We start from the raw sequence: 25,554 nt of genomic DNA, 5'->3' as shown, positions 1-25,554 counted from the left end.
TTTTTAAGTGCACATGGAACATTGACCGAGCTAGACCATATGCTGGCCCATAAAATAAATCTTAATAAATTTCGGAGGATTTGAAATATAGAGTATTTCTTACTCTGTATGTTTTCTTACCAAGCAGAATCAAACTAGAAATAAAAACAAAGATACCTGGAAAGCTTTCCAAATATTTTGAAGTTAAACACACTTCTATAAAGCCCATGGGTCAAATAATACATTACAACGGAAATTAGAAAATATTTTGAACAGAATGATAACAAAAACACAACACATCAAAATTGGTGGGATACATACTGTAAAGGCAGTACTTAGAGGGATTTTTATAACTTTAAAGGCCTAAATTAGAAGAAAACAAGTGTTTTACAACCAATGATCTAATTTCCACTTTAGGAAGTAAGAAAAAAGGGCAAATTAAATCCAAAGTAGAAAGAAGAAAAAATGGACAAACTAAATAGAGAAAAATAGGCAATTCCAAAAGCCAATTCTTTAACAGATTAACAACATTGATAATTAACAAGACTATTTTTTTTAAAAAGACAAATTACCAATATATCAAGAATTAAAAAGAAGACATCACTATGATCATATATATATGTGTATAATGATGGAATAGAAGACGAATGTTAATGAATTTGACAAATGGACACTTGTTGAAGAAACACAACTTGCCAAAATGGAACGAAAAAGAAATAGAAAATCTGAATAGCTCTATTTCTATTAAATAAATGAATTTGTTATGGAAAAACTTCCTTCTAAATAAAACTCCAGGGCCACATGTCTTCACCAGTTAATTCTATCAAAAATTTAAAGAAGAATTAATACCATTATTACACTCTTGCACAAAATAGAGGATGTGGGAACATTTCTCAGGTCCTCATGTAAACATAATCATATAACTAAGACTGACAAAGACATTACAAGAATAGGAAATTAAAGACCAGTATCCTTAAGGAAAAATTATGGGAAATTTCTTAAGTTATCAGCAAGTAGGAGACACCTGGGTGGCTCAGTCAGTTAAGCATCCGACTTTGGCTCGGTTCATGATCTTGTGGTTCATGAGTTCAAGCCCTATATTGGGCTCTGTGCTGACAACTCAGAGCCTGGAGCCTGCTTCAGATTCTGTGTCTTCCTTGCTCTCTGCCCCTCCATGACTCGTGCTCTGTCTCTCTCTCAAAAATAAACATTTTTTAAAAATTATTAGCAAATAGAATCTAGTAATGTATTTTGATCAAATGACATTTATGCCAGGATGGCAAGGTTGGATTAACATTAAAAAAAAAAAACAATCACCCAGTGTAATTCATCACATAGATAGAGTAGATGGAAAAAATCTATGACTGTATCAGTAGATGAAGAACAGAAGTATAACCTATTCATAATAAAGCCTTTCAATAAGCTAAGAATAAAATGGAATTTCCTCATGATAAAAGTGAAACATTGCAACTCTTATAGTAAGATGAGGAAAAAGGTAAGGATGTCTTCCTTTACCTCTTCAGTACAACATTGAGCTAGAAGCGCTAGCTAGTGTTGTAAGGCAAGAAAAAAAAAAAGCTGGAAAGGAAGAAATACAGTTTTCATTATTCTCAGTACAATTTTATATGTAATAATAGGATCTATGAAATCTAGAAATAATATACTTAGTAAATTTGCAAAATATAAGGTCAATATACAAAAAACATTTTATTTCTGAAAACTGGCAAAAACTATTTGAAAAATAAAATCTAAATTACAACATTTACAATAGAATAAAGAAATTAAGTACCTAGGAATAAATCCTAAAGATGTGCACAACCTACATACTAAAAACTGTTGTGAGGTAAAGAAGACTCAATGAATGGAAAAACATAGCCTGTTAATGGGTTGGAAGATGCAAAATTGTTAGTATGTTCATTCTTTCAAAATAGCATATAGATTAAATGAAAGCCAAACAATACGGTTTTCTTTTTTACATTTTTCAATGATTCTAAAATTACATAAAAACACAAAAGATCTAGCATAGCTAAAACAGTCTTTCAAAATGAATAACAAATTTGGAGAACTTACACTACCTGATTTCAAGACTTAGTAAAGGCTATAGCAATAAGACAATGTATTATATAAAAACAAATTGCTCAATGAAATAGGATAGCGGTTCCATAAAAATACCTGTATGTAGGGGCACCTGAGTGGCTCAGTCGGTTAAGCGTCTTGATTTTGGCTCAGGTCCGGATTTCGTTGTTCATGGGAACAAGTGCAGAGCCTGCTTGGGATTCTATCTCTCCCTTGTGTCTGCACCCCGACACCCCGCCATTCTCATGCGCACACACATGCTCTCTCTCAAAAATAAACATTAAAAAAATTACCTGTATGTAATCATCAATTGACTTTTTACCAAGGATGCTAATTCAATTTAATGATCAAAAATAAAATGATTTGTTAGTATATATTGCCAGACTAGCTAAATATCCACAAACTTAAAAAAATAATCAGTTTCGACCACTGCCTCATTCCATACGCAAACATTAAGATTCATCACAGAGCTAAATGTAAAGCCTAAAATAGTAAAATGTTCAGAAAAAAACAAGATAGTATCTTTGTGATCTGAGGCAAGCAAAGAGTTGCTAGGAAGAACCATAAAATACTAATCGGAGAGGATAAAAATGGGCAAATTGGATTGCAACAAAACTTGACATTTTTGCATATCACAGTATTTTAAGGGAATGAAATTCTAAGTCACAGATTGGGAAAAATATTTGTAACACATATATCTGACAAAGGAGTCCTATAGGGATTATATAAAGAACTTCCTTTAATAATAAAATCCAGTGTTTAAAAATGTCCAAAATATTTGAGGAGCTGTTTCACAGAAAAAGATGTAATATGACACGTAAGAATGGCCAATAAGCACATACAGAGGTGCTCAGAACCCCCAGTCATCACATATATGCAAACTAAAACCACAGCCTGATAGTGTTTCATACCCACGCAAATGGCCAAAATGAAAAAGACCAACAATACTAGATACTGGAGCAGTTTGGTACAGCTGGAACTCTGATGCTTTGTTGGTGGGAATGGGAAATGGTACAGCCACCTTGGAGAGCGCTTACCAAGTTTCCTGGAAAGTTAAACAAAGATCCACATATGACCTAGAAATTCCACTCCCAGTTTACCTAAGAAAACATGTTGCCTACAAAAAGAACTGTACTAGAATATTCATAGCAATGCTAGACAAAAAGTCTTCCAACTCGAAATACTAATGTTCAATAGCTGGTGAGCGAATAGATGAATTGCAGACTAGTTGTAAAATGGAATACCAGTCAGCAATTAAAAGGAACATATTACTCAAATATTCAGCACATGGACGAATTTCAAAGGAATTCTGTCAAGCAAAATAATCTAGTCATAAAAGTAAGACATGCTGTGTTATTTCACTTACATGAAGTTTAACAATGTAACAGGCAAAACTAATCTGTGTCGACAGAAATCAAAACAATGATTGCAAGAAAGGGCCATGAGAGAATTTCTGTCCTTATTAAAATGTTCTGTATCTTGTTTTGTCTGCTGGCTACATGAATGTACACAGTTGTTAAAACTTGTTGACCCAAACACTCCACATCTGTGTATTTTATTGTATGTGAATTACACCTCAATAAAAATAGAAAAACACTTTTTCTAATTTTAATTTCACTTATAATTTTTAATTCTCCCTCTCTCTCACTACTCTAATTGGGAGCATCAGACGCTTTTAAACTCATCTTCAGGTGTTTGTTGTTACTTTATGACTTCTTATTGATGTTGATGTTAAGCTGTTAGGGAACCTATTACTTTCACAGATAAACGGTTAGTTGAAAAATCAGAGGAATGACCTTAATTATATTAAAGGGTGAAATTTTGAAATATGTGCATGGAGGTTTATAAACTCAGTGCTTTCAGCCTTCTGGACAGAAGAAACAATGAGTACAAAGGCCCTATGACTAGAAGTGCTTGATGTGTCAAAGAGTGAGGTCAGAGAAACGGGAGTGGTTTAGAAAAGATTAAGTAACAGGATGTAAGTAAGATCAGATAACAAGTAAGAGTCAAATCTTATGGGGGCCTGTGGGCCGCTATCAGGATTTTGACTTTTACTCCAAGTGATGTGAAAGCCATTTTTGTGTTTTGTTTTGGTTTGTTTTTTATTGAACTAGAGTTGACATCTCATGTTATATTGGTTTCAGGTGTTCAAAATAGTGATTTGACATTTAATACATTACAAAATGCTTAGCACGGTAAGTGTAGTCACCATCTGTCACCATACAAGTTATTAAAATATCATTGACTGTATTCCCTAAGCTGTTCTTTACATCCCTGTGATTTATGCCATTGGTATGCTTTGCCTGAGGAGTTAAGTGTTGTAACAGTATCATTCAAGTGACTATATTGAGAAGAGGCTGAAGAGGTCACAGGTGGAAGCCAGGAGGTCAGTTAGGAGATCACTTCAAGAATTCATGAGTGAGGTGATGGGGGCTTGGCCTAGGGCAGTGATGCGTATATGTACTTACTTCTGGCCACTTGTCCTTCCACACAAAGTATGTGACTGTGTGTATAATTCACAGCTCCATCAATTGGAAAGCTTTTCCCTCTTTACTGTCTTCCAAGGTCACCCTTGAAAATGGTTATAATGTAGCTGTCATCCATTCTTTTTTACTTTTCTTTTTACTTTTCTTTCTTTTTCTTTCTTTTTCTTCCTTCCTTCCTTCCTTCCTTCCTTCCTTCCTTCCTTCCTTCCTTCCTTCCTTCCTTCCTTCCCTCCCTCCCTCCCTCCCTCCCTCCCTCCCTCCTGCCTTCCTTTCTTTTCCTTCCTCTCTCTCTCTCCCTCTCTCCCTCTCTTATTTTTGAGAGAGAGAGAGAGAGAGAGCCTGAGCAGGGGAAAGGCAGAGAGAAGGGGGTGCAGAGGATCTGAAGCAGGCTCTGCCCTGACTGCAGAGAGCCCACTGCAGGGCTCGAACTCATGACCCATGAGATTATGATCTGAGCTGAAGTCAGATGCTCAACCAACTGAGCCACCCAGGTGCCCCAGCTGTCATCCATAGGTAAACCAGGCTCTGACCTTTCCTCTTTTTTCAGCCAGTCCTACCAAACCCATAATCCCCACTTATGACCATGTACACAAGCATGGCCTTCCTTCTGTGTAGCATGGGAAAGAGGTGCTGGTGAAATCCTGTTGGGTGACATTGGACTTCTGGGTTCCTTGCTCATGCAGCGTCCTCATGCCCTCTGGTTCTGCTCAGATGTACATCCTGAATGCACAATTTCCTTCTTATGGAAGAGGTCTCAGGTGGATCTTTCTGACTTTATGACATGGTGAGGCTGACAGGAGTCGACTTATAATGGGCTGTTTGGATGTCTGGTATCTTCATATTCCATGGTGAAGAGCTCTACCTCTTCCATCACCCAGTCACATGCCAGGAGCTATTTCTCAAAAGTCACCTAATTCTTTGCTTCAGATAGCATGACTTTCCTTTGGAACCCATGGGCCACTGTTTTAATTTCCCTACTGGGGCCTGCCATAAGTTGCCATATTTTTTTCCCACCATTGACATTTCTAATACCATGGCATCAGCTGGTTGAATGGCTGAGTAGAGCTCCTTGCACTGCAGTTTAGATCTGCTGCAAGGTCCTTTCTTATTCTGAGCCCTACCCAAAACCTTGCAAGCCACCTGGTATAACAACAGACCAGAGCAGTATTCTTAGACATGGAGTGTGTTGCCTTGAGAACCCACAGAGGCCTACCAGGTGCTGTGCCTCCCTCTTGTGTTGGGAGTTCTAAGGGATATCCCAGCATAGACCTATCCATTGGATTTCTAAAAACTCCCCTGAAGTAGCGAGTTCCCACATCTTCCTTGAAATTATCTCCCACCCTCTGGAGTATATATACCTTATTGGACTTCTGGTGCATTAGTCAACCCTTGTTTATCCTGCCCAATCAGCGTGATGCCATTGATGTGATGGATTAGTGTAATGTTCTCTGGGTGTTCAGTCAAGTCCAGACCTACATAGAATATGGTGTAGGATAAGAAGTGAACAGAGACAAAAGTGTAAATGAATATTGTTCTTATTCCCGCATAAGTATAAACTCTTTCTGATCTTATTATATAGTTGGAATAGAAAGTAATGCATTCATCAATCAGCCACATACCATGTACCAGAGGCGTTATTAATCTGTTCCAAGAAAGATTTCACATATGACACAGCAGCTATGATCAGAGCTCCTACTTGGTTTAGCTTGCACTACTCCAGTTATTCTCCAAGATCCATCTAGTTTATGAAGGGGCCAGACTGGTGTATTAAATGAATAAATGTCAGGGGCCACCACTCTGCATCTTCTAGGGCTTTAAAAACATCACTAATGTTTGCCATGCTTTCAGCCCTACCCTGAGATGTAATGTTTTTCCTTTACTGTCTTGGCAGGAGGAGGTGGAGTATGGCAGTTTCAGAGATCTCCACTTGGCCTTCCTTCTGTGTAGCTCTTACTCCAGAGGCCAGGGACCCAATGCCAAATATGTTAGTTCCAGCTGAACACGTAGGGACTGGGGAAATGGTCACTGTGTGGGTCCACAGACCTAATAAGCCCATTGTGACCTAGAAATGAGTGAGGACTTTATATACTGCCTAGTCACCATAAATTACCGGTCTAACTGGGGACTGTGACACAGATTTGGGTTTCAGTCTGAACTGAGACCCTGTATCCAATAGTTGTCAAGGTATCTGATTTTTCTTTCTGCGTTGCGCATTGCTCTGAATCAATGGCCATAGGTCCCTTCAGGGAAGGACTGAGGAAGTCGTCACAATACGTGTTTGCCATGATGTCCTTCCTGCTAGCAAGCTAGACACGTCTTCAGTCGGTGAGTTCTAGATCAAAAAATTCGCTCAGGTCTGGGTAATGAGCAAAGGATTGTGGTTTTCTATTGAGGTAACTGCCTTCAGCTTCTTGCTCCTCCATTCTTGCTTTTATGTTTTTGGTGATAGATGTTAAGCACCATTTGAGCTGACCTGTTTTTCTCTTAGGATGCCTTGTTCTTTGGATGGGTAAAGCCTCCTTAGCTGCTCCTCTGATCTAGCTGGCCATTACAGTCATTGTGGCTTCCTGGCTTCTGGGGGTTGACTACCACCAGTTAACTAGCCACTGTTATTCTAGGGTCTTATCATCCCCATAGATACTAAGAAGTCCTGCTCTGTGACTGCTTCTCAGCCTTGGTGTACAGAGAAGGTCACCACTAAAATTCCTAGAGATGCTTATGCTTTTCTCACTGGCTCGTTGCTGATGGCGTTGGTGAAGAGTGTGTGCTCTGGGCCTCCCTATGGAATATAATTCTTGGATGTGTCTTCTAGCCTTACATAATATATCCATTCTAACCTATATACTTCCTTCAACCTCTTTGTTCTTTTCTGTACTATCGGTCAGGGCAACTCAGACATTTTCACTTCATGAAGTGAAGGCTTTTCAAGACTTCTAAGAACTACTGTATCAACCATCCTCCTCTGGGGTCGTTGCCAGAGTATAAAATCACATATCCTGAAAAAGTATCTCAAAGTCAGTGGATTCTTGCCTATCCAGTCTTACATTCTGGTTCCCTTAAACTCCTCAAAATCCAATTTCAGTGCTACTTCCCTGGCCCCTAATGGTATATGTTAATTCTTGCAACTCTTTTGGCGAATAGTCAATCTCTTTACTCTCTTATCAGGCCCAGCATGTCGTCCCCACCTAGATCATGCTGGGCAAGCCATCAGACAGTGATATTGGTCTGACCCTGAGAGAGAGAAGATAGGAGGGAGGCAGAGAAGGAGGAAAGAAGATTAGTTTTAGATTGCAGTACAGTTCTATAAAGTTTCAGTAGTGCTTACGGGGAGTCCCTGAGCAAGTTACCTCTCAGGGAAGTTTTACATCTCCTAGGAACAGGCCTGCCTCAGTATCCCTGCCATGCTGTAGTCAGCTGAGAGAAACCTGTGGAAAGCATGACCTTCAGCAAACATGGGGGTGGATTTCAAAGCAAAGCAGCTGGAGCTGTCAGTTATACTCTCTGCAGTAGGAGATCAGAGAGGCAAATTTTCATGGCCGCCACATCCCTTCCAGGACACAAGCCGGGATGACTTGAATAGTTGCGGGCTGGCTGGGAGTCTGTCTATCCTCATGGCCTCTACGTGGTCGCCTCAGGCCTGTGTGTGGCCCAGAGGTCTCAGGATAGTTGTGCTTCTTTTACAGATACTTGTACTTCTTGGCTTAGGGACCAAGAACGAGTATGCCCAGAGACCTAGAAGGAAGCTATAAGTCTTCTCACAACCGTGTCCTGGACCCCACACAGCATCACTTCCTCCATATTCCATCATTTATACCAGGTCAGCCCAGATTCCCCATGGAACAGCACTATGCAAGACTATTTTGGAGACTAGCTACCACAGTGGGATGCATATGTATATAAACTCAAGTAATGTTTCACGTGCTTACTACAAGGGGTTCTGGCCTTTGTACTTTTCAGTCTTTACTCATGGAATCAGAGTTTGGTCTGTAATAGCTACATATGGGTTATTGCTTTATTCTTGGTTGTGTAGTATAAGCTCGAGAGACTTTTTTTCCCCCTGATGCTTTTATTGGGTTGTTTTTAAACCTATTTAAGACCCTCATATTTTATTTTTAAAAATTTAATTCCTGCCTTCAAAGAATTTCAATATCTATATACCATATGGCACTTCAAGAAAAAGCATATCATTATTTTTAAAAGAAATCTCACAGTTCAAGGAGTCCCTACCACCAAAGCACCGTGGAGATTCTCTCCCTGAAAAACTGAAAGTCTGTCTTGAGATGTTTTAATTCTCTCTAGGCATGAAATGATTTTTGAGAAAATTTTCTGTTAAAATTGTTTACAGACATATTTCCAAGTCCAATAGCAAGAAACATAAATTTACGGTGTAAATTTTTTAAAAAGAAATATGTAGACCATTTGGTATATCTCCATCTTAACCTGTTTTTCTTATTTTAACATTTGAGACCGTCTTGGGGCAAGAGTGGCTCGGGTAAAGGAGATAAGGGAAAGCTTTCCAGAAAACCACACACATTCCCTCGTAAAAATAAAACCAGAGTCTTGGTTTAAGTCCAGCCAGGCTGGTTGCCTATAAGTTCATTATCAATCTTTAACATGGCCCTAACGTATCTCCCCCACCCCCTTGTCATAGCAACATTCGAATCAGTCTTTCCCCAAGCACAGGATTTATCCACGCTGGTGCAGACCTGGTTTGGAACGTTTTATTGGCAATACTGGTGTCATATTCAGGAACCACAGACTCTTGTTGGACTGTGTTAGCTTGAATGACAAGTATCAATGGTCAACTATATTTGAAATATTGTCAAAGTACCTAGAAATAATAGGCATTAAAATTCATTCCGTTCATTGCAACGAACCTCTAAAGATTTCTTGTCCTCCGTGGAACTGGCATACTGTAATTGTTCTTTGGAACTTAATGTAACCTCAACAGCAGCAGAGAGACAATACAGTCCTCTCATTATGCACATGCTCTAGGATCGTTTATTTTAATGCTTTCAAATCAATATGTTCCATGCAGCACACCACAATAAATAAGGAGCAGCAATGTTCTTCTAGTAAATCCGTTCATAATGTGAGTCACCATGTAAAACACCACATCTCAAGTCTTTGGCCCTGTGCCATATCATGAAGCACGCCACATCTGCACCTGATCATATCTGGCTTCATATGGATTTAATAGGACTATGCCAGAAGTGCATGTAAGAACAAATTTAACCAGAGGTTTCCAGCTATTAAATACAGCTACTAAGTAGTTAAAAGGCAACAACTAAACCCGTAAAGCCTCCCCCTCCCCTCCCCCCCATTTTTGAGACAAATAGAAAGATAGAAATGATCTGGTGAATTTCAGGTCAGGGGAAAGCAGGGTGGGATACATTTGGAATACTTGGAGCAAAGCTGGCACAATATGACACCCAAAATGTCACACAACACTGTTACTGAATGGACACTGGATACAAGTGGAATCGATGACTGCAGAGCTGAGTTCTAGAAGGCGAAGGTGGGGGCTAGGGTGGGGATGGTTGGTTTCCATTAGGCAGATAACTCAACGGTGCCTTCCTCCTCGCTATCAGCTCTGTTGGCACGAATCTCCACGAGGGTCCTGGCAAATCGGGTCCATTCATCATTGTGGGGAACTGCAAGCTGCAAAGCGATTAATGGAAAATGGTGAACAAGGGATCTTAAAGGACTGAAAGCCTTGACGCCCACAGGACTGTTCCTCCTGAAGCAGCCATTTCCCTTGGAATATAAAGGAAACCAGATCTTTGTCTTCCTTGAATCGGCCCTGAAGTGTTGCTCTTAAACTGACAACTTAAGAGAATAAAGTCACTCATGGAATTTATGAAACTTTAAAAAAAAAAAAAACTTTTGTAAACTATACAATTACAGTAGCCAGTTAAAGAACTTTCAGTAATGAAAATTCATCATAAGACCAGAGTTAAAGTGAACATAGCAGATAAAAACTGCATATAATTGTCTAGGATTTTGAAATAACTGTGGTGTTGCCTTTCTAAGTCAATGCTATTGATCCTTTCTTAAAAGTGTTGCTAATGTGCTAATATGCATGGCAAAAGTATAGCTTACATATACAAAGAAATCTTACTATGAAATAATGATACGGCTTTTTCAGCAAGATCTTACATGGTGATAAGTAGCTAACATTTGCCAAGAGTTCTGTTCTAAGTGCTTTACATGTATTAACCCATACCTCACAGCCCTAGGTAGGGTAATCTTGGTATTTCCTTTTTACAGAAGAAGAAATCGAGGCACAGAAAGATTAAATCATCTAAAATTGTGTAGCTAGCAAATATCAATGCCAGTGCCATCTAACTCCAGTATCTGCATCTCTAGACAGTATCCTATACTGGTTTGCCAAAAAAGGGAGGTTTATAAGATTTCCCAAAGCATATCTTCTTCTATGCACAATTCAGTGAGGAGAAAATTAACCCCACCGGATACAAGCTACATGTATAAATTCTGTTAGCTGATTTAAAGGATAATGATTTCTCTACACAGCATCCAGAAATGAACTGCTTAAAGATACATTGCGAATGTTTGGAATAGAATAGAGAAGTATTTGATGATGAGAAGCATGATCAAGTAGAAGTCTGAATGGTTTTTATATAGAATAAAATTGATGCAGAATGTAGAGTGATTTTCTTAGAGGATTGCCCTGTAAGAGGGTACAATCCATCTATAGGTACTAGGTTCTATAAACATTAATAACACATTCGTCTCAATATACATTTTTGAAAATAAAAAACAGGAAGCAAATAAAGCTAAGCTTTGAGATCATTTTTATAGCTGAAAAGTTACCCACTATATACAGGTAAATGATTAGAACTTAACATTTTTATTACAGGGGATGATAATGTCAGATGCTAAGACAACTTTTTGGGGGATGTCATCAGCAGTCTACAGAGTATATCTTGCAATTAGTGTTCTAGTACTGAGGTTTAAATGTTTCAGTAATATAATTCTGGAAATGATATACAGGTAGGGGAATAAGTTCTACTGATTTTGAGAAATGCAGTACCAATAAGAATTCTCATTTAGTCATATGAATGAGTTTTGAATGGTTACTTCCCTAGTTACTGAAATGAATTCAAATTTCTTCTTAGGCAATGACATAAGTTCACAATAGTATCAAATGACACTGTTACCCCCTTTGCTCAGTCCATTTTCCCTACTTTGAGCTCTTTTCCTAGGTTCCACCGATCTTCATTTTTCTCTTCAATTTTAGAAAATACCGTACTGGGGAAATGAGGCCTTCAAACTTCAAATGCTACTACAAAAGAGCTAACAAAAAGCATGAGCAGCAAAGGGTTGGTATCATATTTATATGAAAGAATAGGTTCACTACTTCCTTTCTCTCCTCCAACTCCTAACAAGTCCTCCCAAAAAGAACCACAAAACTAAAGCCTAGGAAGAGACAAAGCCAATCATGATAACATGATTATGACTTTTTCCAATACATAAGGGATAATGAAACTCTAGCTAAGGCACCTCATAATTTCATATAACTTTAAGTCCTGGAAAAAAGCAGTCCTCACTAATAATACATTATACAATATATAATAGAGTATATTGCTCTAGGAGTTTGGCTCCTTAACGTAACAGTATATTCTTGGTTGAAACGGTACAAGTTAACATATGATGCCATGCATAATGTTTTATTGATAGCAATATATAGAAACTATATGCTAAAATAAGAAAACAGGTAAATATGTTTCACATAGTTTCATTCAGTAGTAATGGCAAGGCCATTAAGAAACGATACTAATTAAGACTGTGAGCCATTAAGGTTTGAATATATACCCAGATACAATTTGAGACAGAACTGAGTATCATTTATGACATTTAAGTTGCACATCTAACTGGTTGAAAGTGAATTTTATCAGATTTAAATGTTTCTAATAAAGGAACAAAAATACCCTACAATGGAACTACATTTGAGCTTTTCCCCAGGGGTGGGAATAATAGTACTAGAATACCAACACCTGTCCTTAAAAGTACAGGTTTGCCCTCACAAAAGCGTTAATAGTATTCTAACATATCTTGTCCTCTCTTTGATCTGTGAAAGTTCCATTTAGGTTGGAAATATTAGAAGTTTAAAAAAAAAATCCTGCCAAGTATTTTTCTGTCTAGAATACCATAAACTTCACAAAAATGTTAGTTTGCTTTGGTTCACAAAACACAAAACCACAACAAAAAACATTCCAGAGTCACACACAGTGCAAACACAACAGCTTCTAGAAACTTAAATTTACCTACCTCATCCTATTACACTTTCTCATTTAGTTGACTATAAAAATAAGCCACGATGACTGTAATGTTAGATTTAGAAGGTGAACTGCACACTGCCCCGTTTTTAGAATTAAGTATCACCGTCAGGAAGCACTTTAAGAATAATCTTAGCTTGAATGTGTGAACGTGCATTCACAGGCTGTTTCCACACCCAAAGTAACAATTTTTGGCATTTGAATTACTTGTAGGTAAGATCAAACAGTGGTCCTAACAAACAAGAAGACCAATCCTTTCATTTTACATCTGCGGCTGTAACCAGCATCCATTTGGACAGAACTGTCCCTCTTATCCTTGGCGGTTCCTGGCTTTTCTAACCTGGTTCTCTCTGATTAGAAATGGCTGGAAAGGGGGCACCTGGGTGGCTCAGTCGGTTAAGCGTCCAACTCTTGGTTTCAGCTCGAGTCATGATCTCATGGTTCGTGAGATCGAGACCTGTGTCAGGCTTTGTGCGGACAGTATGGAGCCTGCTTGGGATTCTCTCTCTCCCTCTCCCTCTCCAAATAAATAAACAAACTTAAACAAACAAACAAAAAACAAATAGCTGGAGGCTCAAGAGCAAAAATTCATTTCAGACTTTCTCTAGGACATCTTTAATCCAGTAATACCCTAATCATTAAGTAGGAAAATTCTTTGTTCGTGTTTCTTAGTTAAAGAGTAAGACTGCTCTCATGTTCTTCTAACCAGAACACAAACGCATTCAATCAGCATGGATTGAGGACCAACTCTATGCCTGGCACTGTGCTAGGGATTAAAGATACAGCAGTGAATAATATTTTCTTAGGTCAAAATGTGTGAATACTGGCACAGGTGGGGGGTTTTTGTTGTTGTTTTTTTGTTTTTTTAACTTCACTGACATTCAAAACATGCATAGCCTAAAATTTATTTTCTTACAGTGACAACCGTAACATGTCCCAGTGTGTGTTGTGTGTCAAGTAAGTAGCAGGAAAGCAAATGGCATGTTAATGACAAGGCTTCAGCATCTCTTTACGTTTCCATCAAGGCATTAAAGGCTAAACCTAGAGCATCACTGTGGATTTGTTTTCCACTTGAAAAAAACAGTTTAGAATAATTTTTGAACAATCTCTATTTCGTGATAGGAAAAATAGTCACAAGTTTTTCATCATGATGAATAATTTTAATTAAAAGAAAAAAAGCACTGTGAAGGAAATGGCCCATTGTTATATCAAGGGAATACCATAAAGAAGGATTTGTAAAAATTCTTCCAGTATTGTACTGAACCACAGTGGATCTGGAAACATTTTCTGCCTTCAGATTCATCTGCCAAAGTCCACATCCTAGGTCAGGGATGATTCAGATTTTCCCAGTGCTTCATGTACAAGGTGCACCTAACAAGCCCATTCACACCCCCTACTAGAAGACTTTTCTAATTTTTTTGTGAAATGTATAAAGCATTTTTATGCCATAAGCACTCATGGCTCTAATTCCCGAGATGATAAAATCTTCCCTCTAAGGGTGATGACCTTGTATAGATATGATATGAGCCTATTTTTACAACCGAGGGAACTAAGAACATAGATAGTTTCTGAGGTAGCAATTTGGCCATAAGGAGGAGGTAAAATGGAGCTCAGATTTGGACAGGAGACTTAAGTCCCATTCTCATCTTGGTTACTGGCAATGGTCAGGCACTTAACCTCTCATTGCCTCAATTGTAAAACGGGGATGATAGTGTCTGACCCATTTATCAACAGAGATGTGAAGAGGATGAGAGAGGTAATCTAAGTGAAGAAAATACCGAGTTCTTCATGGAACAGTCATGCATTCTTTCTCGTTAAACTGTCACTCAGATTGAACACGTTCTTCCTAATGATATATGTAAATGGCATGCATATCGATTCAATAGCATTTTTGTGGTTTTGTTTTTATTTTCTTAAAATAATTCTGATGTTTACTATGTGAGGACATTAAGGAACAAGGCATGGACCTCTTTTAACAGGTAGGAAATAGAAGACCGGGGAGCTAAATGATTTGCTAAGATTGCCTAACTTTCACACGGTAGAATGGGCCAATCAGGAGCCTCGCCCCTTTAGGAAATGCCAGCTTACTGGCAGAATGGCAGGCAAGTAAGTGTTTTGAATCACCTGCTAAAAGAGTCTAAAGACTGTATTTAATCTTCTAAGATTCTTTTTTTTTTTTTAATTTTTTTTTTTCAACGTTTATTTATTTTTGGGACAGAGAGAGACAGAGCATGAACGGGGGAGGGGCAGAGAGAGAGGGAGACACAGAATCGGAAACAGGCTCCAGGCTCTGAGCCATCAGCCCAGAGCCTGACGCAGGGCTCGAACTCCCGGACCGCGAGATCGTGACCTGGCTGAAGTCGGACGCTTAACCGACTGCGCCACCCAGGCGCCCCTAATCTTCTAAGATTCTTAGAAGATAAAAGGTCAAAAATAAAAAGCAAAAGTGTAAAAGCTGTGGAAATTTTATGGAAGTTGATCATTTTAGTCCCCTCGACTCCCTACTTCTGAGGCTGTTTCATGGATCTGCCCCTCCTGTCTTCCTGAACGGAAGAGAGGGCACCTCTGGATGCTGCCCCAGCCCGTCCCCCCAAAAACTAGCCTAACCACTGGGTGTCTGGCCTGGGTTTCTGGTGCACTTAAAGACAGGCAAAGATTGCAGAATAACTAAATTTTGAGAATGGAGCCAAGGTTGACTTTTTCCACCTCCAGTATCAGCCAGATCACAGTTTCTTTCCCTGCTTTGCCACTTACTTGCAGTATGTCCGTATGAAGACTGTTTTAACGTCTCCGATCTTAACTTCCTCATTTGTGAGAAAGGAATTTTGAGACCCATCTCCTAGGAGTGTTGCGAATATTAAATAAGACACATGCACACCCCCTCCACTGCCAAATATAATGGGTTTAGCACAGTGCTTGGCACATTATGAAACTAGAGGAAATGATGTTTTTTTGTTTTTTTTTTTTCCTATTTTTCCTTCATGCTTATTCTCTTTTCCATTTGGGGGAGGTAATTTTTGCTCCTTTCCTTTTCTTTCTTCCATTTCCTTCTTCTCACCTGTATAGAGCTGCATTTCTTTTTAGAAATATAGCTTATTTTTATTACATTTGATTTCTTGAAAACCCACACAAATACTTTCCTAAATAGTCATACTTTTAATAATACCTAAAGTTCATGAGCTGGATATGAGGAAAGGGTTCTTTCAGATCACAAGAAAAATTCTGTCAGAGTACTTTTTATTGCTCATTTAAAAAATCAAACTTAAAGTATAATTACTCCTTGTAAATATACACATCCACAGATATATCTACATATACATGCATATTTTTAATTTCTCAGGTATGCCAATCCAGCTTCCCCTAGCTCTGTCCTTGTAATGGCACTTTCTACAGCGGGATTCCACATTTTTAGCTCAAGTTATAAAGCTTTGTAACCACTGAACACGCTGTTATAAAAATCAAATGGCTTTTTATGACCAGGGTTAAATATCATTCATGTGTCCCTTTTTATAAGCACATGGCTAACAATTTTGAACAGTCCACAGTCAAGCCTCCCTCATTTGTTAGTAATTTTAAGGGGTTTATAGTACCTGGCAGCTGATTTGAAAAAGCTGCATTATCTGCAGAAACTCCTACCAGCTCAATGCTGAATTTTTTATGGTAAAAATATGTCTCGAGCATTGCTTATATAAAAGTAGGTTAATTTTTTAAAATCTTGGACAATTAAGACAGGAAGCTATTTTGTAATTTCAGTTTGGTTTCTCAGACACATTAAGCACGGCAAACAAATGAAAATGAGTAGGCCTCCAAGTTTGGGGACAAGTATTCCATCGATGTGTGGTTCATCAGCATCTTTGTAATCTTTTAATTAAATGGAGTCACTATAAAAAAGCCTGGGACGATGACGTTAGCCATCGATTCTGAACAGATAAATGACAACTTCTGTATGAACCCCAAAATTAAAGTTTTCTGTTAAAAAGATATCTTGCAAATCACCTTTTCACTTTAATATGCATTGGTTTTTTGTTGTTTTTAATGCATTTACAGAGACGGTGGAAGAGAATGTGGGTTTCCACAGAGACTAAACCCCTCTAAGCTTTAAAAGGTTTTTTAAAAGTGCAATTATTAATGGCACCCCAATTCAGGAGATTGTGGATTTACTGGTAACACGTTTGTGTTCAGAGGAAGCCGATATTTCTTAGGACAATTCCCTTTGCCACACACACAGAGGGAAGCAAAGTGGGAGGTAATATGCAATGAAACAGCCGCTGGAAAGACCAAGCTTACTCGCTTCACATAAATACAAGCTCCACTGTATTTAACTCTTGGGGGAGTCTAGCATCACTGGTAACAACGGATGAAACCACGGACCAAAATTCCAAGCCAGAATGCAGTATACAGAAGGGGTAAATACACTGCAGTATTCCACCACAAAAAGATAGTCTGTGTGGTAACTTAGTATTTACAGCACTTTTAGGGAAGGCCAGAAAGTAGAAGTTACATTAGTCTCCATTCTGTAGCATCTGCTGTTCCCGGTCAGTAGGTTAAAATTTCTGTGAAATTTAGCAGCATGCAAACCTAGAGTGATCTGATGATTATTTGGCTATTTTTGGTGAAGAAAGAAAGAATTTATTTTATCATAAAATCCTATTCTAAGGGACCCCTCATCCACCCGTGAAGCTTGAGATCTCTCTGCCAAAGTTCTCTTCTCTAGTATCTTTAAATGGGTGGTTGATTTTTATAGCAGGTTAGAACACTACTTTAAAAAAAAAAATCCATTACCACCCAATTAAGGAAAGAAGGACGAGACATAAAATCAAAGGTAAATAGTAATAAATATGGGTCTATATCAATTTCAATAAGTCAGCAACCATTGAAGGAAATTATTTTAAACACTATTCTTAAAAAATAAACACTTCTTCATGTTAAAATTTCACATTATAGGAAGCATGACAAAATTCTGGAGTTTTTACCTGCAGAGAGGGAAAAAAATCACACAGCTGAAGAAGAAAGAGTTAATTTACTAAGGTCTACGGACGACCTTGTTCACATTTGTATTAAAATCTCATCCTTTTTTCTTGAGAAATCTCTTAAGCATTATTTTTTCTATTATTTGGAACAATCTATTCCTCTGTCCAAAAGATGGAAAAAGTGCTAAAAACATTGGCTGATGGGCAATAATGGAAAATAAACTTTTAAAACTTCAATTACCACTCTTTCTCTAGAACAGAAAAGATCAAGAAAATGACAGGGAAATGAAAAAAGCATGGGCTACTCAAGCTAGTCTGTCATATTAGCTGACTAAACATATATCCTTTCTCTTCCTGATATTATTAACTATAGGTTTTCTAGTAAATTCCTAGCAACCACTGCATCTAAGCAGTTTTGACAAAAAGAAAGCTTATTGCTAAACACCTTAGAAACATTTACCGAGGTAATAAAAGAAATGTCATTCCCTCCTACTGAATGTTTGGGCATAAAAGAGGTATTTTTATAATGTAGTTCATGATTTACCATATCTATAGTGTCCAAAAAAAGCACAATGAAAAGGAAGCGTTTTTCCAGTGGTTTGACAACTATTTGAATCAGCTGTTAGGCTTTCATTACACTAGTGGCCAATCGCTCACTTTTAAAAGCACAAGAGGGCGGGGGAGTGGGATCGAGATTGGGGAAGAAGGACAAGCCCTCTTTTTAAAATGTTTTCTATATATCCTTCTCAGTGCAAACATAGTTAAATGGATTATTTTTCCTGTCCATCAGTCGATAGCCAACTTGGAGGCTGCATTCTGAATGCTTCACACAATTAAGCTTTCCCTTAACCTTCAACTTTCACGTGTGAAACATTCACCCAAATATTTATAGAGTGCCTGTTATGTGCCAGGCACTGTGCAAGGCTGGGCTATCCCACTCAAATAGACAATTAATTGTTAAGTATCTACTTTGTGTATGTTTCTGTGGACATGCCACTCTAAACATTAGAAAAACCTTACTGAGGAATGTGATTAACCTAAGGAGGGCTGCCAAACTGAAAAAACAAGAAAAATCTAAATCAAAAGGGTGGCTGGTTTTGAGGCTACTAGAACACGTTCACTTTTTTACCAAAGGTTCCTTAATGTTAAGATAAATAAAAATGAAATATTTCATCTACATATTGAGAAACTATTAGCTGGCCATGAGGGAGAAAGATCTTAGGGAATGGACCACTGATCAGTTTTATCTGCCACCCTAAAAAGGAAGGGTGCAAAATTTCTTCAACAATGTTAAGCTTTGATATTTCCTAAATGATAAATAATTCATGTTTTAAAATGGAGAAGATGTTCTGATAGCTGACATTCTCAGAAATCTATGCAAACCTTCTTTGAAATTAGAATAGAATGATTCACTCCCTCACTTTGCAAGTCCCACCTATATAACATATAAATATTTACACGCATATAAACACGCATAGGCAGGTACTTGATTTCCTATCGTATCTTAGATGCACCAATAGTAACACCTGTACTCCTGTAAGAAACAAACAACTCTCCATTTCCATCCAGGCCAGTGTTAATCTAGCCTCACAGATGATTGGAGCCGCTTCATGCTCGGCTGGTCTAAGCTGTGATTTGAGGCTACTGTTCTAAGCGGTAATTTTTCAAGATAAAATTTAGCAGTTTTGAAATTCTAAAACTAAACAATTTTGTCAGCCATGAAAAAATTTAACACTATAATTAATGACTGCTTCAAGATCCAAACTGCTATTGAAGATGACAGTTTGAAATCACAGAAGAATCATAAAGATGATTAATTATACAAACTGGTACTTGTTGCAGAAGGTTTATATTCATAGGCCATTTATCACCCAAATGGGAATATATGAGTTTCATTGAATATTGCAAATTAGTATGCACACATTAATTTGGTTTTTATAAAGTTAGATATTAGGGTTTTCTTTTCATCAAATCAACTTCTCCATAATACATAAAAGTCGTTAAGTGTTTTCTTATCAATCCAGAGAAAAAGTAGATTGAAAAGATATTAATCCTATAAATTCATTTTTATAAAGTAATGTACCTGAATAAGCATACTATTTATATAATAATTAGTTTAATTACAGTCTTTTACATATATAATTATCAAAATGAAAACCATGACTACTACATTCACTATAAGATGAGTAATTATAACATTAATTGGAATTAATAGTGCTTTTTCTTTTTCCTTTTTCAATTAAGCACTTTTCCTAGAAGAAATCAAGTTAATATTAAAATTACAATCTTACATTTTAACCAAATTATTTTATTTCAAATACATGTAATTTATTATGACAAGAAAATGAATTAACATATTACTTCAAAGTAGCTTATTTTATGTAATTATATTTATTAGCACCCCAAATCTGCTCATACGGATATGCCTTGGTGTTTTTTGACTTAACTGCACAGTGTTGTGGCTATGGCAATTAAAAATTCAGGTAAAAACTGAAAAGTCCCATTGAAAATCCCAATGCTTTGTTTCTATGTCATCGAATATCTAGATATTGTCGACAGAACTAAGTATTTGGATTTTCAGTTTTTATCTGGAGGTTTGGCACCACAGAATAACTTACGCCAAAGTCCTTTCTTCTCCATGGAGGGATATCAGAAGAAGTGTTTGGCATCAGCTAAAGAAAATAATATTGTTTATTCACTGAAGAATAAGCCAGGACTTGCAAAGACCTTCAAGAATCTAGCAACTTGTGGCCACACTCACTTAATGAGAAACACAAGTGTTTGGGGTGATTATAACTGGACCTTCGTAACCTGAGCCCAGCTCCCTCTCCCTTCTGGAGGCTCAGCCATGCTCTCAGCTTCGTCATCAGCGGGGGATAATAGCCTTCATAAAGCACCATCATTAAATGAACTGATTTCAAATCCAGTTCTTTTTCATTACGGGACTCTTATTTGAATTAACCCCGAAATCTCAGTTAAACTTCATATTTTGTGTTCTGCACACCCCTTCCCCACGGAGCGGGGATTATTTATATTCAGGGCACACACTTCTTGTGGAAAATTGACCTAGGCCCTGTCCTACTGGCAAACACAAAGTAGTTCCACAAAGCAAACAATTATCGACTAAGTGTAATCCACTTACAAACCAGAAACGTATTGTATTTATTTTGCGTCACTCAAATTCTTTTGCACTCTCAGCACTTCCAGTTTCTCAGATGCCTCTATACTGAACTGATATTTTAGGTGCAAGAGAGATGGCTGATCGAATCGCTTTCTTTTATCCCTGTGCTAGCGGGCTACGGAAACTGAGACACTTTTTAATAGTCCCTGGACATTACACCTGGACTACCATTCTGAAGTGTGTTTCACAGGCCATTTTTCCTATCGGGATCCCAAATAAACTGTCATCCTAATTTTTCATTTGAGCTTTAAAATGCACTCAGATGAAGATTTAAATCGTGCAGGTACATTTAATCTCTCCTATTCACCTGCAGTTTTCCTTTCCAAGAATTTTGCAAGACCCTTGTAATATATTAACAAATGTCCAATTTACTGTATTTATTGAAATCTGTAATAAAATGACTGCTATTCTTTTAGCCCCCAAAGAGTCGTATGAAACAAGCGATTTGAAATGCCGTCAAAGTTCAGGGTTAAAATGCAAAGATGAATTCATGTTTCCTTAGGTAATTAGTGCGTGGGATACCAAACCAATAATAGCTAAGGGTGCACAGATTTATTCGTCTCCAAGTTTGTTTTTAAGTTGCCGTTTTATTTTTCAAGTTCTGCTGTAAGCTGAAAATGACTTTGGAATCTTATCATTTGGCTATTGTAGAAATATAATCAGGGATTTGAAACTTATGTGTGTTTATCACAACTGAAAACAAAATCTTCCCTGGAAGAGGTTAATGGAAAAAGAAATAACAGGAGGTGGAGAATAAACTGCTTTTTTTAAAACTGGAGCTGCAAACAGCATTCTAACTAATTCAGATAAGCAGCAAACATAGTTGTTAGGGGATATTTATGACAGCCCATCTATGTGACAGCACTGAAGCATTAACAATAGCAACGGGCTTTCTATAAAACACATCTGCAAGACAGACAGGTAGATAGGCTGACTATCAATCATCAGGACACGTGAATAATTCTATACTCACTGGCCCATGTACTATTAAAATCAGCTTCATATATATATGTATATGTATATATATATATATACACACACACACACACACACACACATACATACATAAAAGCTTGCTCTTCAGTAAAGGAGCCATGGTGGTGGGTAATTCTTATTTTTAATTCTTTAGAATATGTGTGTTCACACATCATTTAAAAAATCCAACAATGATTAACAGTCCTCTTTGGGTGTATTCTGAAGCGGCATACACACAGTGTTTTCAGGTTATATTTGGAGTTAACTTATGACTTGTTATCTTCTCCGCGTTTCAGTTAATTGAATGGGATCATACAGCTTCACAACAAACAGACTGCATCCCACAGTTTGAAGAGAAAGATCCTCAAAACTTATTCAAGAGCGAGGCTCATCTTTAACTTTACATTTTAGAAAATGTAAATGGTGCATGCAAGCACTGTCTATTTTAATAACTTTTAAGATGCACAAACAGAATAAAAATTATAGCCAAATAATAAAAGGGATCTTCTCTGTCTTTCACTGAATTCACATAACTTCCATTTATGCTAATGGGAGTTGAGCACCTGCTCCGCAAAGAAAATAGACCCCTGTCTGTGAAAATAAATGTGTGCAGTATATTTTCCAGCTACAATGCTAAAATCAAACAACCAAAAATGTGTGCTATATAAACAAAGCATCATGTGGCCTACCTGAAAACACTGCTGTTTTATACTTTACCTCATTAGTCATATATCCCAAGATATTACTCATACCTTAGCCATTTAAATGCAACAAAAAGGAAAAAAGGGGGTAGGGGGCAGATGGACATACTCAATCTGCTGATTTCAGTGAGCTCATACACAATCCTCTGTTTACCCCTTCAGAAGTTCATAATAAATTGCATCAGCAAATCTGGATTCGGGCCATTTCTCTCTGCCATCATCTTAAAAGTCATGGAAGATAATTGTACATAATAGAAGAGGGCATGATCATGTGCTGAGACTCCCGGTGGCAGCTGCAGCCTCAGCTGGGACAGGAGATGAGGCAGACGGTTGTTAACCACCGGTGGCACCCAAGTCCCTTTCTGCATGGCTCTTCTGGTTGGGCATCAGGTCTCAGAGGAAGCAGGTCTACCTAGACTCGAATGGGGACATCTCCACTGGTAGTCACAGAAGTCTCTTATCAGGCAGTACTTGATGATGGTGTGACAATTAAGTGACAGAGAAAGGCTGTCCCTCTCCACTCCAAATCATAGTAGGCATCATAGAGATCTTTTCCCCAAACTCTATTATACTTTTGGTTAAAATTACGGTATGATCAAAACAAGGGTATGGGGAGTGAATGAGAACATCCATACGGTTTCAGCTCTGTTCTTCTGGGCCTCATGATGTTTATAATCTACAGCCTTTGCTATTCCATTCAACATTTTTAAATAGTCTTAAGACATAAGTAATAATAAGATCGTACAACATGTGCTACAAATGACCACCTTTCTAAAGACTTCTCCTTTTTCCTAACAGTCTAGGTCAAGGCCATAATTTTTCATTTCTGATTTGCATCATGAGTAGAATTAAGAACAATACTCTTGTGGCAAGACTGGCTACATAATTTTGCAGGGGGGTGCAAACATGAAAATGTGGGGTGCCTTGCTGAAAAATTTCTGAACGGTTGCAAGACGGTGACAGCCAAGCATGAAGCCAAGCTGAAGGAACCTCTATGCACAGCACCTGTGAGACTGCACAGGTAACCCAAGCAGGAAGCAGGAAGCCAGCCTCACTCTCGGAATAGGACCTTGGTGAGAGGGAGCCTGCTGCCCCCTCCCCTCTCCTCAAATCAACCAGGGAGAAATGGACGTGAGGTGTCTTTCTGCAGACAGACACCTATTCAGTGTACTGAGGTCTCAAAGAAAATGGATCAACAAAGCATACTCTAGAAACTACCATTTACTTTCTTGTGCAGATTGTATTATAAGGCTTATTTAAAAGTGTTTCATCTTCTTTCTGAGAGGGTTCCATAAAGCAAGATTTTCCATCCAAAGGCCAGCATGACCCTGGTGAGGGGTTCAGTTTTAATGGGGACCAGAGGACCAATTCTGAATACAGATAATGGTAGCACAGTCTACTAGCAATTTGATCCTCAATGCCATATGTTTTCTTTCTCTCTATATTTTCCCCTTTTTAAATCACTTCCTGCTCAAACCCCTTCCCTCTTGTCACCCATGCACGAGCCTTAGATTTGACCTCAAATTCTAAATGGGGCCAGTTTGCTGTGAAGACACTCTGTCTGGCTTTCTGCAGTTTAGGTGATTTGGAAGGCTGAGGACACACTGTTTAGAGGGTGCCCTTCTCTAGTAAGTACAGCTAAGCTCTGTCAGTTCTAGACTGGTGAACGAGACAGCGGTAATTACAATAATGGCGGCATTTGCCCATGAAGTGATCTACCGTCTCTCAGAAGTGGACTTCAGCTAAGGTCCGCTTCCCTTTCAGTACATGGAGACTCTGTATATAGAGTTGGACTTCAGAGATTTAGAATAGGCATTAGAGATGAGCAAAGAGAAAAGGACCTCTCCCCTTTATCTTTCCAAAGAAACAAATATGAGCTACATTTGTAAATACCTTTCAAAAATACTTAGGAAAAAAAACTACAGTGAAGACAAAATTATCTTAAGTCTGAGTTTTTCTGAGCTATAGATTGCTTTGTGTATTGACTAAACAATACAGAAAAAAAAAACTGTTCAAATGTATAAGCCTATCCTGATTTTTTTTGGTCATTCAGGGAAGGACTAGAAGATTATATAATATTACCTACTCTCAATAAAATAGTATATCCTTTTTTTTCCGGGTAGTGAATTTGTAGGGATAAACAACCCTACAAATTGTTTGGCCTATTATGTGTCACAGAGATTTTTCTATAGCCTGTCTAGACTCCAGACAATAGACGAGACTGGTCTATAGTTGCAGACATTTCTATAGTCTGTAATATCACTTAGGAAAGTAAGAGCAATAATACAAAAATGAAAACCAGGCTGACCTGCCACTACGATAGTAGAAATATGAGTATAACAACACTTTACAATTTCGAAATGATGATAGCAACCTAGAAGGAAGTTTTAGCAGCCACGTATCAGCCAAGGCAACTTTTGCAAAATCATTTTTTGCTCCTAAAATATGAGTCATATTTGAGTAATTCTGTCCACAGGCTATAAAATCACTTTATTACAGAACATTCTGTATATATGTCATATTGTGTTTTCTTATTGCATGGGGATTGTGTGTATGTATATATGTATGTATGTGCGTACACATTACACATATATGTTACATATAGATAACAACAAATACATATATGTGTGTGTATATATATACATATATATATATGTATATATATATATATATAATATCTGTGGTCAACGTAAAGATTTTTCAAAAACTTTTCTTGAAACAGACCAGATTGTTAAACTATTCTACTTTCCATCCCTCTTGGACAAAACATTACTGTTGCATATGATCTTAAGAGGATTAAGTGACATTATGTATAACAAGCAAGGGAGGTAGAGAAAAGAGTTTAAATTTCATCTACTTTCTGCCATTTCATCTCTGAGCATGCCT

The 25,554-nt window shown here is 37.8% G+C and overlaps 1 protein-coding gene across 4 annotated transcripts in view; it reads right to left on the bottom strand.

Moving 5' to 3' along the window:
* Window positions 1-9,248: 9,248 nt before the first annotated feature.
* The window catches only part of DYNC1I1 (dynein cytoplasmic 1 intermediate chain 1), a 313,957-nt gene continuing 297,651 nt past the window's right edge, over window positions 9,249-25,554 (bottom strand). For all 4 annotated transcript variants that reach the window (XM_023250368.2, XM_045052401.1, XM_045052400.1 and 1 more), the window contains one exon: window positions 9,249-10,202. In XM_023250368.2, the coding sequence (XP_023106136.1) occupies window positions 10,092-10,202 (111 nt within the window). In that variant the 3' untranslated portion in view covers window positions 9,249-10,091. The remainder of the gene's footprint in view (window positions 10,203-25,554) is intronic.

The sequence above is a fragment of the Felis catus genome, chromosome A2 (assembly GCF_018350175.1).
Source record: "Felis catus isolate Fca126 chromosome A2, F.catus_Fca126_mat1.0, whole genome shotgun sequence".
Classification (NCBI taxonomy): Eukaryota; Metazoa; Chordata; class Mammalia; order Carnivora; family Felidae; genus Felis; species Felis catus.
The sequence above is the reverse complement of the archived record's forward strand: the minus strand, read 5'-3'. Positions and strand labels throughout refer to the sequence as shown.